Genomic DNA, 19278 nt, shown 5'->3' with positions numbered 1-19278 from the left:
GAGAAACCTCCTAATCTCCTTGGCCACTACCTTTCTCAGGAGATTCCCCAGAGTTCTCAGTTTCATATTGTGCAAGTAAGGATAGCTTCATTTATTTAATTTTCATGCCTGAGTATGCATCCAATTAGTTCAGTTTTGTTATTACAATGCCCAACTCTGTTCATGTGTCTTTGAGCTTCGTGGTTTATTGTTTTATAGCAAGGTGATTACATAAGAAGTTGAAAAATATTAGAAGGAATAAAATTTGTGCATATTTTCAGAATTAGATTTACTACCTCTCCCTTTTTTGATGACTGCAAGATCACGTCTAAGAAAATTAGAAAGAGGCAGCAAGGTATAGAAGATAAAATATTGCATTTGGAATCAGTAACTTAAGTTCAAATTCTGCCTAACATATTTAAAAGTTATTTGTGACCCTAGGAAAGTCACTAAACCCCTATTTGTCTTCACTTTGACTATCTATAAATTGGGTATATGAGGACTTGACTCAGGATTATAGTGTAGATAAGATTATATAATATATGTAAAGCTCTCTGTAAGCCTTAACAACCAACGTGAATATTGATTTTACTATTAATTACTATAGCAAATCATAATGAACCTCAATTTCCTCATTTCTAAAAACATGCTTTGGGACATGCTAATCTAGAGGTTCCTTTCAACTCTATTTCTACTCCTATGAAATATCTACAGGCATAGCATATAAAGAGAAGGGAGCTTTGGTATCCCTCAGTAAACCTCTGGGAAACTGAATATTATTTGGGGATACATGTGGTTAACCCAGCTCATGGTTTTAACTTGTTTCTTTTTCTTTTCCTTTTTTCCCTTTCCTTCCTTTCCTTCCTTCGTTCCTTCGTTCCTTCCTTCCTTCCTTTTTTCCTTCCTTCCTTCCTTCCTTCCTTCCTTCCTTCCTTCCTTCCTTCCTTCCTTCCTTCCTTCCTTCCTTCCTTCCTTCCTTCCTTCCTTCCTTCCTTCCTTCCTTCCTTCCTTCCTTCCTTCCTTCCTTCCTTCCTTTTTTCTTTTTCTTTATGTTTTTTTGATTCAGGAGAAAGGATGTTGGCTTATTATCCTACAAAGATCATTTGCCTGTCAGCCAGGTGGTAGTTGGCGATATTGACCGACCTGGTTCTGAAGCCAAACTGAGTGTGGGTCCAGTACGCTGCCAAGGAGACCGTAAGTTGGTTAAGTAGCTGCTTGGCAAATGCTTTCTTCTTATGGCCTTGCAGCTCTATATTTCTAGGCTTTTCAGGGTACCTTGAAATATGGGTATACTCTTATCCTCGAGTTCTGCTAGAAACCTCATAACTCAGTTCCCTCACAGAGCAGAATGAAGGACTGAATAGATATGTAGGGTATAGGGCTATGGCCATAAAATCTCTAGTACAGGGGCCCAGATTTGGGCATAAAATATGCCTATTAATCTTCCTTGTATTGTATATGTAGCAACTTTGACTTCCTTAGTTTATGGTGATATAAATAGGCGTACTAATAGCATAAATGCAGCACTCTACAGCTGTGATGCCATTGAGGGCTGCTGTTAATACCATTAGCAGCACTATTTATACCACCATAAACTAAGTTTATGGTGGTATAAATAGCAGCATTATGGCTTAATGTATCATTGCAAACTTGGATTATGGCCATGTAAAGTTTGACATTATTGCTATCAAATTTCATCATCATCAGCACTTGATGATACCTTGTAAACCAAAGATTGTTTCTTTAACTGTCTCTGTTTTCAGGATTAGCAGTGCAAAGAGGAATTGGGGGCTCCTTCTTGAGCCCTAAGTGGGAGGGATGGGAGTTAAAATGATGGAAGTCCTGCCTAATTAAGGCTACCATTAGGAGTTAACGTTCTTTGATACCTTTCACTGTGCTTTATATGCAATAGGAGAGAAAGGATGACAAGGATTACTTTAGGGAATCCAAAAGAGGGTCCTGAGCATACTTTTCCCTTCAGCATATACCTGTGAAACAATTTTTTTAAGAGACCAGGTTTCCCTTACTGCCTAGGCTAGATATGCAGTTGTCAACTGATGCTTGATCCTTCTACTTCTAGTCTGAGTCAATTTGTTCCCTCTTAAGAATCCTAGTCCTACCTTCATCTTGAAGGGGTTTATCATATTGGTGCTAGACTTAGTGCAATTCAGAACTCCAGAACTCAAGCAATCCTGATTTCAAGCTTCCCCAATATTGGCAATTACAGAAATGTGTCACTGGTTCATGTGACCCTACTAAGTCTGTTGGGAGTTATAGGTATAGAAAATCCTAACCATGTCCCTAAACTAGGCAGCAGGAGATCTAGGCTTTGTTTCTTTTATGAATGATTAGCCAAGAGACCTCAGGCAAGCCTCTCCATTTCCTCAGCTGTGGTCAATAAGACACTGATTGCTTCCTATGTTACTCACTGGATTCCTCCTAAAAGAAAGAGTCTTTTTAAAAGGCCATAATTCCTATTTCTGTAAATCATGGTAGAGTTAGAATGACTCAGTATTATATTTTCATATGTGCTCAGAGAGATTTCTCAAGGAAAAGAGTGGCATTGATTTGAGAGCTTATAATAGTCAGCTCTGGAGGCATTGGAAGCCAACTATTGCAACCTTAGTCTGAACCAAAAAAAAAAAACAAAAAAAAAAAAACATATATATATAGTGCAGGATTAGCAAAGTGATAGTCCCACTGTACTCTGTCCTGGTAGATTACATCTGAAGTTCCATTGTCCTTTCTGGGAACTACAGTTTTGGAAGAATAATAAGTTGGAGACAATCTAGAGAGGGCAACCAGTATGGTCTTCAGTTCTGTTAAAGTTCTGTATGATGAACAGTTCATGAAACTGCCAATATTTTGATTGAAGAAAAGACTTGGGGAGCTCCTAGTTGGAATCTTTAAGTCCTTGAATGGTTAAAATATAAAAAAGAAATTTGACTACTTCTATTTGGTCCCAAAGTACAGAATGGTAAAATTAATTAATTACTTTATTAATAAACATTGACCCAGCACCTACTTTGTACCCACTACTGTGGATGTGGGACACAAAGATAGGTAAGTGACATAAGGAGATATTTCCCAATAATTAAATCTGTCTAAATATGGAATATCCTGCCCCAGAATGAAGTGGAGTATATCCCTTACTGAAGCTATGATTGGATGACTTATTTATTGGATGTCAGAAAAGAAATCCCAATACTAATTAGACTCTTTGGCTTCTGAAATATCTTCCAACTCATTTGAAAAGTTCCTAATGAAAGAGAGAGATGCTATTTGAGACTATTGTTCCTTCCTTCCATTTAGATACAGGGATAGGAAACTTTTTTTTTTTTTTCTGCTAAGAGCAATTTAGCTATTCATAACATCAATCACAGACCATACAAAATTATCAATTTATAGAACTCAAGCATTAGGAAGCTTTCAGCTCAGTTTCACCTATGGTTTACTTTACCCCTGGTTTTTTGAATAAGACAAAAGGTAAATTTTAAAATTTACATGATTAGAACAGAAGTTGTACTTTTGCAAGCATATAATATCACCTTTGCATACTAAGGCCAGTACTAGGAACTATTTCTTGAGAGAAAGGGTTCATTCAGGGGGGAAAAAAATAGTCTACTAACCAAATAAATAAAAGCAAAGTATGGCCTTTACAAATACCAAGCGTAATTGAACTGTAAATTAAATTCATATTCATTTGGAAGATACCTTTGTCCAAGGTGAAAATGTGATGAATACACACTTCATAGAGTTAGACATATCTGGATCATGTGGCTATAAAGGGCTGAGATGGATTTTGCACATGGCATATAGTCACTAGTTTCATTGCTTTATAATTATGCCACATTCAGTGTATATTGATATCGTAAACCAGCAGGTTTCTCATATATATTTTCTAGTTTTGAGATTAGCTTCTAAACAGATGATTATTATCTAACAAGTTCCTAATGAAAATTGAATAATTCTAAAGTTCTGCATTACTATTCTTGAAGATATGAATAGCACATATATTTTGTGACACACATTTGTATATCTACATAAATAGAAATGTGTATATGCACAGACAAATACACTTTTAAAAATTAAGGCCATTCTTCTTTTTCTACTCAACACACCCTAAACTCTTTTCCCTTTAGAAGATACCAGTTGGTCAATAGCATATAAGAATCACTTAATATGTACCAAGCAGTGTGGTAAATATACAAAGAAAGGCAGAAAATAATCCATTCTGCAGAAGCTCATGATCTAGTGAAGAAAGGCAATATATCACTGTGTAAAAAAATATACACACACACACACACACACACACAGGATAAATTGGAAATAATTTTAGCAGAAAGGCATTTGCATTAAAGACAACTGAGAAAGGATTCTTTGGCTGAGAACTGAAGGAAGACAAAAAAGTTAGAAGGTAGAGATGATGAGGAGAGAGAATTCCAGTTACAAGTGGCAGTCAGTGAAAGTGTTTTGGGTTTAGAGATGGAGTATCTTGCCAGGAGCCTGGCAAGGAGACAAGCGTCACAAGATCAGCAGAATATGTAGAAGAAAAGTATGTATTCAAAATTAGGAAAGCTCCAGGTTAAGAAGACCTTAAAATCCAATTAAGGGGTTTAATCTTAGACATAATAGGAAGCTTCTGTGCTGAAAGAAAACAGCATTAAAACACAAAGTGGACAAAAGTCCTCTTTAATCCCAAGTAAATTTGTGTATAGGAAGGAGATATTGGTATGGGTTAAAAACCTTCATTGTAGTCCTAGCTCTTGTATGGTCCAGATTTATGCTTTTGGTCACTGTCTCAGGAATTTAGTTTAATGACAAATAATTTTAAGATTCCTTCTAGCTCTAACAACTTACATTCTGTCATTTGGCAGAGTGGATAGAGTGGTGAGGCTGGAGTTAGGAAGCTTCTGACACTTATTAATTATGTAGATTTGCCTCACTTTCCTCAGGTAAAATGGGGATACTAAACACCACCTAAGTAGCAGGAGGGTCACAGAAAATATTTGTCAAAAGCACTAAGTATAGTGCCTGACACAAAGAAGGTTTATAAATGCTTATTCTTTTCTTTTCCCTTATCCTTCCTCACACCTCACAAGGATGGTCTCATGAATACTTTTCAAAGTGTGGCAGGACATTTTGTTGTTTCTGGGGTTAACTTTCCTTGATATTATTTAACTAAGCCTCTGGTGTCCAAATTGACAGTAAAAGGAAAAATTCTAGTTAGAAATGATTCTTTCTATAGTTCAGATGTATAAGAGACTACAGAAGCCATAGTATAGTGATTTAAGACCCCAATTCTGTCCTAGAGTCCTGAAGAATGAAACAATTTGGGGGGCTCTGCCCAACCGTTTCAGTGGTTTCGGTTGATTTCATCATGCCTGCTGAGTTTCATTTTTAGTTTGATTCATCTGAACCCATGGACCCTTATAATCAAAATGCTGAGGCAAATCAGTGAGTTCCACTCAGGTCCGCTGCACTTCCCATATAGCATTGTGACATCAGCGTGCCCTTGCCTTTTCTTTGCAAACAGGTTCAAATGGAAACCTCAAATCTAAATGAAACTGAAAGCAGGGCTAGCTGTGGAAGGTTAGTAGAGATAAAAAGTCAGGTGAAATACGAAGTCCCTTCTTAGACAAAACATACTTATCAAATAATAAACAAAAGAGCTATTTGGAGGATGAGGTAGTCTGATTTGCCCAGAAATATAACATTCTTACAAGACCTAGGTAAGCTCAAATGTATTGAGCTTTCACATGGATTCTTTTGCTATTAAGGAAATCAGGTGACCACAACTATCAGAGCTGGAAGAAGGCACAATGGACTCTAGATAAGGTTTGAGGATTGTACTCTCAGTGTCTTACCTTGGAATAGAAATTGTAAACCCTGACTCCAATATGTGGAATTTTACTAATCACAAAAGAACTACCAGTACATTATAGGGAGCCGATTTTTAAAAAATTAAATATAGATATATTTGTAAAAAGTTTTATCAAAAAGTTGCACCCTCTGTTTTCCTTACTTCTCAGCTTAATTCTGACAGCTAATAATTTCAAATAGTAAATATTCAGTAGCTATAGAAAAGTAATACATGACAGGTTGCAGCTTTAGTCTCCAAAGTATGATTCATTTCTATCAGTACATTATCTGTCTGTGGGAGCCTTGGAGAACCAACTTGAATTAAAATAAGCAAAGATTCTGGTTCATTGACAACTGATTGGGAGACATGCCTAGAAAACAGTTTTAGAAAGCAAGCATTTTTAAACAAAGTTGAATAGAATTAGGTCAGGAAAATAGTCAAAACTATATCAAAAATTATTAAATGCCTACTATGTGCCAGGAAAAGCTTTAAAATGTAAAAAAAAAAAAAAAAAAAAAAAAAAAAAGAATTTATTTCATTCCAGAAGATATGGAAAGTCATTGGAGGTGGTTAAATGTGAAAATCCTATGGTCAGATATGAGATCACAGAAAATTACCTTGGCAATAATATGTATGTGTGTGTGTGCATGTGTATATATATGCGCATGGGTGTGTGTGTTTATATGTATATATGTGTGTATATATATACAATAGTATATATATATATATATCCTATTTTATAGATATATATATATCCTATTGTATATACACACACACATATATATCCATATCCATATATATATATATATATATTTACACACACACATATATATAATAGGATAGACTGGAGTAGAAAGACACAAATTAAGAGGTTCTTGTAATAACTCAGGTGGGAGGTAATGAAGACCTGCAAAAGTTGTTAAGTCTAAGTGGAAAGGTGTTGAAATATTTTGTGAGGAAGAATGAAGAGTTCAGTATAATGTCAAGATCATGAAGCTGGGAGGCTAGAAGGCCGAAGCACAAATGCAGTGCACAATGCAATTCCACAAAAATAAGGACATTATAAAAAGAAAGGATTCAAATGGAAAGATATTGAATTACATTTTAGACATATTGTTTTTATGACATCTACTTTGAAATGTCTAATAGGCAGTTGGTGACTTGAGACTAAAGCTCAAAGAAGAAATAAGGGTTTGGATGTAATGATCTAGGGACATGGAGAAGAAAATTAAACTCATGAGAGTTGAGATTATCAATAGAAAGATTGTAAAGGGGGAATACCCACAGTTAGAAAAACTACAAAAGGCTATGAAAGAAATTTTCCTTGACTGAAAAGCACCAGTAGACAAAATCCTAGTTTCACAGAGTTATCAATATGCAAATTCCATTACTCAGGATTTTTGAGGTGATTCGAAAAGGCAAAGTATAAAAAATCTATCAAAGCAGTTCAAGGAAGATTGATTCAAAGGTCACAGATAAAACACGATGTAGAAAGACTAAAGAAAGGAAAGGGGAATTCTATATGCATCCAAACCATACCAGAATAATTTGCTTTGGGAATTTAATCACAATCAATCATTTTCTAAAACACCTTTGGTATGCCAAGTATTGTGTTAAGTCCTAGAGTCACAAAGAAAAAAGTGAAGTCGTCCTTCACCTTAAAGAGTTAACATTCTACCCATTTTCTCACATATGATGGGGGATAAAAGGGATTAGCTTATTTGTGAAATTAAAATAAGAATAAAACTATTCATAATTTTAATGTGCTGGTAACAACAGCCAGCCCTTATTTCATCTCCCAGAAGATGTAGGATTAGTCTTAAAGGAGGAGAAAAGGGGAGGGGTTTTTTGGGGGTTTTTTTGTTTTGTTTTGTTTTTTAATAGACCATAATTTGATCATGCTAAATTTAGAAAGGACTTTACAGTCATCTAGTCCACACTCTTCCTTTTCCAAAATAGGAAACTGAAACTGAGGAAAGTTAAATGATTTATCTCTATGAGCAGCAAGCTTTAGAGATGTGATGGCTCCTTTTGGCTGCCAACCTAGAAATCATACTTAACTTGTAGCTGTTTACTACTTTTCCACTAAAGTAGCTAGATAGTAAATTGGATAAAGCACACAACCTGGAGTCAGGAAGATCTGCGTTCAAATCCAGTCTCAAACACTTACTAGTTATGTGACCCTGGATAAGTCACTTAACTCTGCATCATTTCCGTATCTATAAAAAAGAGAGAAATGACAAACCATTCCTGTGTCTTTGCCAAGAAAACTTGAAAAATAGGGTCCCAAATTCTGAAACAACTAAATAACCTTCCAATAGATATACCTTTTTTCCAGCAATGCCTGTCTGACAAATTCTCAAATTGGTTCTCTTCCTGGGAATTTAGGAACTAGGCAACCAGTCTATATTTTATTGCTGAGAAGATATCACTATGTAATGCATCATGAAATGTTCCCATATGACAATGGGGATTATAGTATAAAAGAAGATTCTGAACCAGGTTCTGAAATTCAGAAAGAAAATAAGTAGGTAGATAATAACAACAAGGATCCAAATGAAGTCACATAGATAGTTGGGATGAACCTCAAAAGAGGAAATAAAAGAGTTATAGTGACAGATGGAGGGTCTAGAATAAGCATTGAGGAACAAAGAATATGGCACCTCATTTCTTCTGAATGTTCAAGGACTTGAGAGAAGGTACAATATTGGAAAGGCCTTTTAGGGTTGCAAACTTTCCCAGAGGACCACGTTTCTGTAAAGGAAAGTGTGATAAGATATTAAAGATAAAGAAGCATTTTAATGTTCTGTAGGTTCTTCTAGAAGGTATTGTGGAAAAGAAAGTCTGATAAGAAAATGCATAGGGAAGAGATAGGACTGAGTTTGCTAAATATAAGGATAAGAGAAGAGAAAGTTGGAGAAAGAGGCTTTGGTTCTAAATGCTTTATGAAGTACAAATTGTCTAGCCATTGATACCAGTTGGTTTTTAATGTTACAGGGAACTGTGATGATAACTGTTGGTAATGGGCCAGTATTTCCTTTGAAAACATAAAACACTTGAGAATGGAAGGGGAAAGAGTGACAGTTGTGAGCTCATTCTTGAGATCTGGGTCCCCAGATTTTGAACTGAACTTACCTCTAGGTCCAGCTTGGTAGTTACAGCCCCAAATAATAAGTGAGTATCCATTCCTTGAGAATACAATCAATTATCAAACCTGATAGACCTTGGTACATACATCTACACTGTATCTAAGGCCCTGTTCCGAAGAGTATTAGAACTTTGCCAGAGGCTTTCTGACCTCAGCTATAGCCCCCAGTTAAAGCCAAAAACAGGAGATGAAAACTCAGAGACTCTTAAACTTTACAAACTAGAAGATAAATTGTAGATTATGTAGCTTAATTTCAATGCAAAGAATATGTAGCTTTTGTCACTATAGGTACTCCATTCACTGATGGAGCTTACTGACCATCTAATATTATGCAATAGTTCATAAGAGTTTCCTTGACCAAAAGATCCATTATAATGCAATCAGTCTGTTGATGAGACCCTCCAAAAGCATCCAGGCAACATATAAACAGTTCATGATTAAAATTGCTGGAGGCCTTTCCAGCATAGTAGAACTAGAGCTGGTGCTTTGCTGATATAGTGATAGCCTTTGAGAAGCAAGGATCGCTTTTAAATCATGTTGTGGCATCAGAATAGAATCAAACACACCTTCCCCTCATCTTATAAGATCTTTGAGAGGAAAATTGTTTCATTCTTTGAATCTTTATCCTTACTGGAAAGTACAGTGCCTGGGAAGGTAATAAGTGCTTATTGAGAAATTGGTAAATGTTATTATCTAATACAACTAGTGAAAAAATTTAAGTTTAGAAAAATGAAAGGGACATGTAAGCTTCTCTGAAGAGAACACACTAAAACATTTATGAAGTGACATCATAGATTATAAAGAACTCTAGATTTGTAATCAGAGGCCTTGAGTTCAAAGATTGTTTCTCTCTTACTACTCGTGTGACACTACAAAAGTCATTTAACTTCTCCGAATTTCAATTTCTTCATCTATAAAATGAGATTTTGGCAAGACATTTTGTAAATCCTGCATAATTTTAAAGCAGTGAATCCAAGATCTTTTTTAAACATAAGCATTTATTTTTGGCAAGGTTCAATAATCAAGAAAGCTATTGAACCACAAAGAGAAAGCTTTGAAATGGATCTCTAGTCTTGGCCCCTTTTAATAATCTGTGAGAGAAGCAATAATATAATATTAGAAGACTCAATTTTACACCCTACTGTGATACCAGCCATCTGGAAAACCCTATAGATAATTCACAACAGCAGGGATTGGGATTTTGAGAGCAGAAAGTTGCTTACTTTTAATTGCTACCTTTACTTTTCTCAGCTTTGGATGTTTTTTGGTTGATGGTATAAAAGAAAAAAGCAAAGAGATTTATGGGAGGGGAACCATTAACCTGGATTCCTTTTATTTAATGCTAGAGTCCCACTTCAACTTCTACAGGCACCTGAACAGCTGCAAAGCAGCAGGAACCTTAAGGATGAGTAGAAAGCATAATATTAGAGTGCCACAGCCAAAACTGATTCGTACCATGGGGCCGAGCATTCTAGGGCATGTCTGAGGTCATTCCCAATTAGAAAAGCAGCAATTTGTAGAAAATGGGAACAAATCTTTTTTGGTTTGTGACTTCAAAGTTGTGCCTCAGGCACAAAGTTATTTTAACCCAGGACTCCATTAACTATATTTGGTGACCCAACTCTGAAAATTCACTTTCTTGTGAGTATAAGAGTTGTTAGCCTTAAAACCTGTACTTGTTTTGCAGAATATCTACTTCTCCTTTATGAAATTGATTCCATCGATTATTTCCTGAAATGAGATCATTTTAATTTTTTTTAGTATTGCTTCCATTGTAAATGGCTAAAATATCAGGTTGATATTCATCATTTAGATTTAGCTCTCATCTCTGCAACTTACTGATTGATGAGACTTTTAAAAAATCATTCCATTCTTTGAAGACTCATTTTCTTCATCTGTAGAATGAATAAGGTATATGGGATGGCTTTCTATGATCCCTTCCACCTCCATGTCCTATGATGTTTGAGAGTTCTTCAAAAGAAGAACATCCTATATAAAAAAAGCAATGGCATTGTGGATATAGTATATATTGGTGATTGTTATATTTTTCAGTACATCACAAAAATGTTTAAATAAAATTATCTGATTCAGAACTTGGTTGATTCATTCCAGGATCATTTATCTAACTGCTGTTATCTTGTGAATTGAGTTACAGAAATTCAGTTAAATTAAAAAATGTTTAATTGAACACCTGCTATTTGTTCTTCAATGTGCTCAGCATTGCAAGGATAAGAGAATTACACTGATCTATATATTCTAGATATAGACATCAAGATTCAGGATGGTGATGGCCTTTGGTTTCATACTGTGTAAGAATCTGTTCATAGGAATTAGCAATATTTAACTGGGGCAAGAAAAAAACTAAGTGTCTTCAAGTATTTGGGAGGATTTTGTATATGAAAGAATTTAGCCTGTTCCTTTAGGTCTCAGAACTGGCAGAAATGAGTAGATATTATAAAGAGATAATTAGAGGTAATGTCCGAGGAAAAAAAGTTTTTAAAAAGTTTACTTCAGGAGGTATTTGGCCTCTTCTCATGGAAAATGAGAGGGTTGGATGAGATTGGTATTTAGACAAAGTCAGGGTAACTAACAGGTGGGTTGTAAAAGAGAATTACTTAGGAATTGGACTAGCTGGCTTCTGTGACACTTTTCAATTCTGTAATTCTATTTAATAATCCCCACATCCCATTTTCTTTTCTTCTTTTCTTCTTTTCTTGTATTAACTGAAACCCTACCTTTCATATTAGCATCATGACATTTTATATTTTTGTGCTCCTTGAACTTTACTTGGAAAACCCTTATGAACCATACTTTGATGAACCCCTGGTCTGTTTGCACAGTTCCAAGCATTCAAAACATAGGGATGTCAATCTAGGGCCAGAAGAGAATTTGGAGGTCATCTCATCAAACCTCTACATTATGCATAGGAGGAAGAAGGCCCAAAGAGTTAGCCAGTGTGATTTAGCCAAACTCACACAGGTAGTAAGTGATAGAGTTGAGGTTCAAATCTAGACTCCCTAATTCTAAATACAGTATTCTTTCCACTAAACTGCAGTTACAAAAAGGAAAAACACAAATAATTATCTGAATATCAGCACTGCTATCATCTAAACAATACTATTCCAGAGGTTTCATAGAACTTGACAGAATCCACAGATATGGAACTGGGAAAATATTATAAGATTCTTTTCCTATATATTGGTTGGCTTTTCCATTTTTTTTCTCTTTTTCATCTTTTTTTCTTTTTATTTCTTAAATAATTTTTAAGGAATATATTTCTGAGAAAGGAATAGGAGATAAAAAGGGGGAAAAGATGATATAATAAGATATTAATAAAAATAAATAAAAATTTCAAAATAAAAAAAAGTGTTGGATTGGGTACTGAGAAATGAGTTTCTAGTCCCAGCTTTAATCTTAATTTTCCTTGTGACTTTGACAAAAATGCTCAGCCTCTCTGAGTTTGTTTTCTCATCTGTAAAATGAAATGGAACTAAATTTTTTCTTTTTCTTTCTGAATCTAAAATATATGTGTGAAACATCTGTGTATTTGATTAATATGGATAAATTGTAAGCATTCTTGTTTTTTTTAAAACATTTTTCACTTATATTTTCTGTCCTATAGTCACAATATGTAGCTTTATTAATTTTTCTGTTGTAGATTATATTGTGATATACACTGAACATATAAAGAAGTTACTAAGCTATTTCAACTATATTTTCACTATACAATTACAAAATGCTAAAGCTAGAAGGGACATTAAAGATCATCTGGAATAACCTTTCTCCATTTAAAAACTGAATATATACATACATGTGTAGATAGACATACAGGAAGAAAGATCACACACACACACACACACACACACACACACACACACACACACACACACACATATATATACATAAACATTTCTTTTTCTTTTTTATTTTAATAATGGCTTTTAATTTTCAAAATGCATGCAAATATAGTATTCAACATTCACTCTTGCAAAACCCCGTGTTCCAAGTTTTTCTCCCTCCCTTCCCCTCAATTTCCTCCCCTAGACAGCAAGCAATCCAATGACATATTTTTCTTTTTTAAAGAATCATTCTATTTAATATCTTCTGTTTTCAAATCAATTTCCTGACCCACCCCAAGAATCATCCCTTGTAACAAAAAAATTAAAAATAAAGTTTAAAAAATTGTCTTAACATCATCAAAGTCTGGAAGTATAGTCAGAATTCTTTATCCCTAGTCCTCTTCCTTGTAAGGAATAAAATTTTTTTAAAAAAGCACATTTTATCATTTCTTCTTCTAGGTCAACAATGACAATAAAAATTGAACAATGTTGAGTTCCAGTTATTATTCCTGGCATTACATCTACTAATATTGTTGTAATCGGTGTGTGTGTGTTGTTTTACTTTTTTGTTCTGTTTGTCTTACCTTGAATCAGTTTATACAAGTCTTCTTAAGTTTTTCTGTCTTTGTCAAATTCAATTTTTGCATCATAATAATAATGCATTGCAAACATGCTCCTTACTTTTAATTAGTCATTCATCAGTCAATAAGTATCTGCTTTGTATGTACTTCTGTCTTTCTCACAAAAGTATTGTGGTGTATGTGATACCTTTGTTTCTAACTTTGACTTACTTGGGGTATTTACCTAGCAGTGAGATCTCCAGGTCCAAGAATATAGACATTTTATTTTTGTATGTATTTAAAAAAAAATGTTTTGCACTCTTACTGTGTTCCTGTGCTAGAGAAGGATTCAAAGGAAGCAAATGACAAGGTCTCTGCCTTTAAAGAGATTATAATAGAGTTGGAAAGACAAGACATAAACCTGAGCAAAGTTAAATAATGATAAAAGATTTAAATAACATTTCAAAACAATAATAGGAAGGATGTCACAAGGTAGTCCATGATTAATTGCCCAATGAATTGAGCAGACAATAATTGCTATAGGAGCTTGGAGAAGGCGAGCATCACCTCATTTATATGCCAAGCTATTTTTAATCCCAACAGAGGTTTTGCCTATTTATTCATCACATGGCAAAAATGAAAATTATAACTCTTTTGTTGCTTGAAATTCCCTTGAATGAGATGTTTATCTTAAAATTAAACTCAGAAGAAAAGTTCTTTTGCTTAGTGTTGATATTTTCCACATCATTTCTAAATTAAGATGCACAAGAAGCCCAAAATCTACAGAGCCATTGTTTAAGGTAAATTAGATTAACCTTTCTCCACTACCCCCCTGCCCTTCCCAACTCAGGTGGAGCTCTCTCCACTTTTGTTTACCCAAGTCTCAAGGTTATCTCTGTCAAAATTGCAATTAGTCTGTACTTCAGACCTATTGTTAGGGTACTATGCTGAGAGCTATAAACTACCTCACTCTGGCATAATTAAAACAATGTTCCAGTTCACCTGTTTTATGATACCTACTTGGCTTTTCATAAAGCATCTTTTCACAACCCTGACTGTGTTCAGACCTTTGAAACTGTAGCACTTTACCAAGGAGGAAAGTGAGTGTTTCAGTCTTTCAAATAACTCAAAAGTTCTGTTACTATAAAAGTTATTATGTTACAGTAAAAAGGAAGAAGCCTTTCATCATATCAATAAAAAATAACTTGAATTTCTGTACCATCATGTGGTTTTACAAAACACTTTCCTCTAAATCTATGAGGTAGGCAATAAAAGGTTCATAATCTTCATTGTTAATTGCTTTTTTCTATCCTTGCTCTCAAGAAGCTTATATTCTAGGTGGCAAATACAAACATACAAAATGGATGAAGCATTAGAGAGGAAGTTTCTAATAAGTGGGAGGACAATATAAGGCTTTCTATGGAGCTGAATCCTGAAGGAAATGAAGGATCTTAAAAGATATAAGAAACAGTATAAAGACATAGAGATGGAAGATGGAGTGTCATGTTCAAAGGAATAGCTAAGAGACCATTAGATTGTTGGGATGAAAATAAAATTTTAAGACAGGAAAGAGAAGGGGCAGTTTGAAATGAACTTTGAATAGTACACAAAGGACTTTATGTATGATCCATTAGATTGTGAGATCCTCAAGGGCAAGGATTACCTTTAGGCTTTCTTTGTTTCTCCATAATGCTTAGCAATTAGTAAGTATTAGATAAATTTTTGTCACCTCACTAGAGGGAATAGGATCCCATTAGAGTATTTTGATAGAAAGATCGGGACAATATGGCTAAACTCTTTTTAAAGATCACTTTGTTGATTATGTAAAAGATAGGTTAGAAAATGACCTACATAATAAGTTTTCCAGTTCAAAGCCCTGTGATCCTATTTGTGAGTAAGATGTGATTCCTTCCATCAAGAAATCTTGATGTAATCTACTGCCTTGGACACAGGTCTCAGAAAATAACGGAGTTTAGTAAGGAGATTCCTTGAGAGACAGACAATGTGACTTTAAAAGGACCAAAGCTGAAGTTGCAGGACTTAAGATTTAGATCCTGGCCATTTACCAATTGCATAACCAATGTCAACCTCCCCTCTCTAAGTCTCTTTCCCCATCTACAAAATGGAAAGATAATTGAACTACTTATCTTATAAGGTTGTTATGAGCACAGAACTTTATTAATTTTTATAATTTTTATAAATTTGAACTATTGTTATGAATTTTCAACAGTTTCCTTTGTGGGCTTTCATGAAGCTTCAGGACACGACAGTCAGTGGGCCTCTCATAGTGGATGTGAAGAAACTGCAACAGATAACCAATGAGGAACTTTAAAGATTAAGGAACAAATAAGGAATCTCTGAGAATAAGGAAGATAGGATGTTATCAGGGAAATAAAAATCAGCTGGTCAAGTTGTAAGGTCTCCATTGGTGAGCTCACAGTGTTAGAAGGAAATGAGAAGCCCCAGAATGTTCAGTGAACTCCAGGTAGTGAATTTGGGGTAAAATGGACAAAAATTATTTAGAATGAACAGGCATGGAGAGGTTGCATGATGCATCGTAGGAGAGAACAGCTACTTTGCTAAGATTAAAGATCTATTAAGTGTTTTATATTTTCCTTACAGAAAACTGAAGTCTCCCATATGATCAGGAGAGCCAGAGCAATTAATATTACGCAGAGGGGAGGCTCAGTTTCTACCATAACTTTTAAGAAATATTCCCTCTTATGAGCTCAAATCACCGCAAAAGATAAGTGTCTCCTTATTCAAGCAATCTTAAGTTCCATATCCAAGTCAATCAGTCAATCAACAAACATTTTATTAGGGGCTTTAAGTATTTTATTTAGTAACAAAGGTATCCTGAGAATTCGGCATATATCTTTTTTGATGCCATCAGTTCAAGCCCAAACTATTTGTGTTTCTTACAACTCATGGGTTCCTAGGGGCAGCTAGGTGGCACAGTGGATAGAGCACCAACCTTGAATTCAGGAGGAGCCGAGTTCAAATCTGATCTCAGACATTTAACACTTCCAAGCTGTGTGATCCTGGGCAAGTCACTTAACCGCAGCCTCAGGAAAAAAAAAAAAAAAAAAGAAATACAACTAATGGGTTCCAGTGAATGGTTTAGCATCCCCATTCCATTGAACCATTTTTCATCAATTAGCTTTGAGAAAGGAATATTTTAAAATGTAGGTTTAACAAAAGTACAAAGTTTTCACCCATCACTTTAGGAAACTCATCCTTCCATGTCCCATCTCAATCTCTGGGAAAAATAAGCCCACACTCAGATTAGTTCCTACATTACTTTGTTCCCACAAAGTTCATCTCCAAAATAGCCTTATTGCTGGATGATTCTTTTCAGCTTTTCCCAGCCTGAGTTTTATAGGTCACTCTCAAAGTTTACTTCTTCTTCATCTTCTATTGGGAGTATCTCACCAACCTATTTTCAAAATCTTCACCTAACTTATAGTAAAAAGAAATAAAAATAAAGTCCATATTTTTATGATATTCAGGATATGCAAGATAGGGAGTTGTAGAGGAGTTTTGCCTTATCTAATTCTTTGATAGTTGTCTTGATCTGGAGAAAAGAAAAATCCATATAACAGAAAGGAATCTAAGAGAGCAACTGAATGACCTGGACAGGTGTGCTGTGCTTTAGGTGCCTTATTATAGGATAAGCTGTAATGGTGGGGAGTCAGCCAATCTCCATAGGGCGCAAAGAAGTCTGGACATATCCCAGAGTGCCAGATCATGAAGAAGAGCAATCAGGTTTCTAAGGTCAGTGCCCTGCCTCCATCCCTTCCTTTAGAAAAGTACAAGTTTCTTTACAGCTCAATAAGCAAGTGTCCATTTGGCCTCCATAGTTGTCTGAGCAAGGCATTTCTTACCTTATTTAAATGCAGGAAGTTAATTGACTTGAAAATTATTTCTGTAATTCCTGTGACCCATGCCTTAGATAGTGAGTCTAATGCAGATGCTGTAAGTTGCCCCCAATTAATTAATGTCATGGAGTGGGTGGACTTAGGCCTTTTGAAATGAATTTTTTCATTTATATGAAATAAGATGCAAATTACAATGAGTTTAATACCTAGTATTTCAATGGGAATGCATTATTGGTTCTAATCTTAAATGTGGGCTCAGACTCTTGTCTTATATTTTCTACTTTGTTTTTCCTTATTTCCAACTTGACTAAAAAAGCATGTATCTTTGCCTGCAGAATGTGAAAAGGCTGTGAGATTTATCTAATGCTTGGAAGGAATTCCTACCATTGAAAGAAAACACAGCCAAGCTTGTAACTTCAGATCATAGAATCAAGAGCTAGAAGGCCATGCACCCCAATCTCTATTTTTTTAAAACAAATTAGAATATTGAGGCCTAAGGAAAGTCACACAGGGAGTCAGTGGTAGGTCTAGAATTGTAACTTAAGTTCTCTGGCCTCTGAATCTGGCCAGATTTTTTTTTATTATAACATGCTGCTTCCCACATATTCTTAAAGTGTTTGAAGAACAGAGGTTAAATGATTTTATAGTAGCCTGAATCAGGATTTGAACCAGGTATTTCTCATTCTTAGTCCCTATTTCTTCATCTCTACACTCTAGTATTACTTGTAACTGAGTCATTTCAGTCTAATCTAATTCCTCATGACCATTTGGGCTGGGAGGGTTCTTTGCAAAGATCTTAGAGTGTTTGTTTTATCGTTTCCTTCTTCAACTCATTTTACAAGTGTATTGTTTTCTCTACATTTACATTTACTAGTGAGGAACCTGAAGCAAACAGGATGAATTTAATTGCCCAGAATTACCAGTATGTTTGCCTGTATTGGAGGGCAGATGTGGAGGAAGATGATTCTTGCTAACTTCTGGTCTAGCATTATGTAGCTGGATGACTTACCCCACTTCTCCCTCTTAACATTTGTCTATAAAAACTTAGACCTTTTTCATTTATTTTTTTCTCTTCATGGAAAACAAGCCATTTTAGTAATATGCTTTAAGATCTTAGAATAAGACTAGCAATTGGACCTGTGATTTCTTTGATGCAAAAGACTGTGGGAGAGAAACTTATTTTCTCTGTATATTTCAGTACATTCCTCACAACTTAAGAGTCTTCAATAGTTATTTAGAACAGAGATGTCAAACATGTAGCTCCCATGAGGTCCACAAAATTCCCAAGTATGATTTGAATCAGGCGAATATCATTGAAAAATATTTAACAAAATAAAGAAAAATATAGTACAACATAGATAATGTTAATGTGTAGTTTTTCAAGTCAGCATGCAGGGATCCATTTCTAGCTCATTATGAAACTACTTATCTAAAGCACTTAGAGGTGTAGGAAAAGTGTTTTATTGTTTGAACCCAGACCCATCACTAGGAGATGAGATTTATTTAATGATTAACTCAGGATCCAGGCTATGCTGACCAGAAACAAGAAAACTTAATATTGATGCAAAGCATTCCTCACTTCCTCCCCCAATATCTTAATCAGTCTACCTTCTATCTTATTTTAAAATTACCACCTCTATTCTAGCCAATCAATTAATGTTTCCTTGTTCCTTTGTTTAATCCTATATAATATAATTTAAATATACCAAGCAAAAGTCAGGTGTCCCTTTTTCAGCTTTTCAACTTAAACTTTTTTTCTAAATTATTTCAATTTTGTTGTTTTGTTTTCAGCCTAACAAATGTTAAGTGATCTATCCAAGATTACATAGCCAATATTTGTCAGAGGTTGGAGTTAAATAACTGTTTTCCTGTTTGGGAGGCCTCCTCTCTATCACCTTTATCACACTGCCCCTTTAGTGACAGCATAATCTCCACTTTTGAATGAAACTTGTAAAAAGGAGTGAACAAAACTAGATGTAAAACAACACTTACAACATTGTATGTCATTACC

At 34.9% G+C, this 19278-nt stretch overlaps 1 protein-coding gene across 1 annotated transcript in view; it reads left to right on the top strand.

Moving 5' to 3' along the window:
* Window positions 1-19278, top strand: part of CNTNAP2 (contactin associated protein 2) — a 2674182-nt gene that overhangs the window by 2201936 nt on the left and 452968 nt on the right. The window contains exon 15 of the mRNA XM_074267631.1: window positions 1046-1173. Coding sequence (XP_074123732.1) covers window positions 1046-1173 — 128 coding nt within the window. The remainder of the gene's footprint in view (window positions 1-1045; window positions 1174-19278) is intronic.

Source organism: Sminthopsis crassicaudata, chromosome 5 (genome assembly GCF_048593235.1).
Source record: "Sminthopsis crassicaudata isolate SCR6 chromosome 5, ASM4859323v1, whole genome shotgun sequence".
In the NCBI taxonomy this organism is placed as follows: domain Eukaryota; kingdom Metazoa; phylum Chordata; class Mammalia; order Dasyuromorphia; family Dasyuridae; genus Sminthopsis; species Sminthopsis crassicaudata.
Note: the sequence above shows the minus strand (reverse complement) of the source record. Positions and strands in the feature narration are given on the sequence as shown.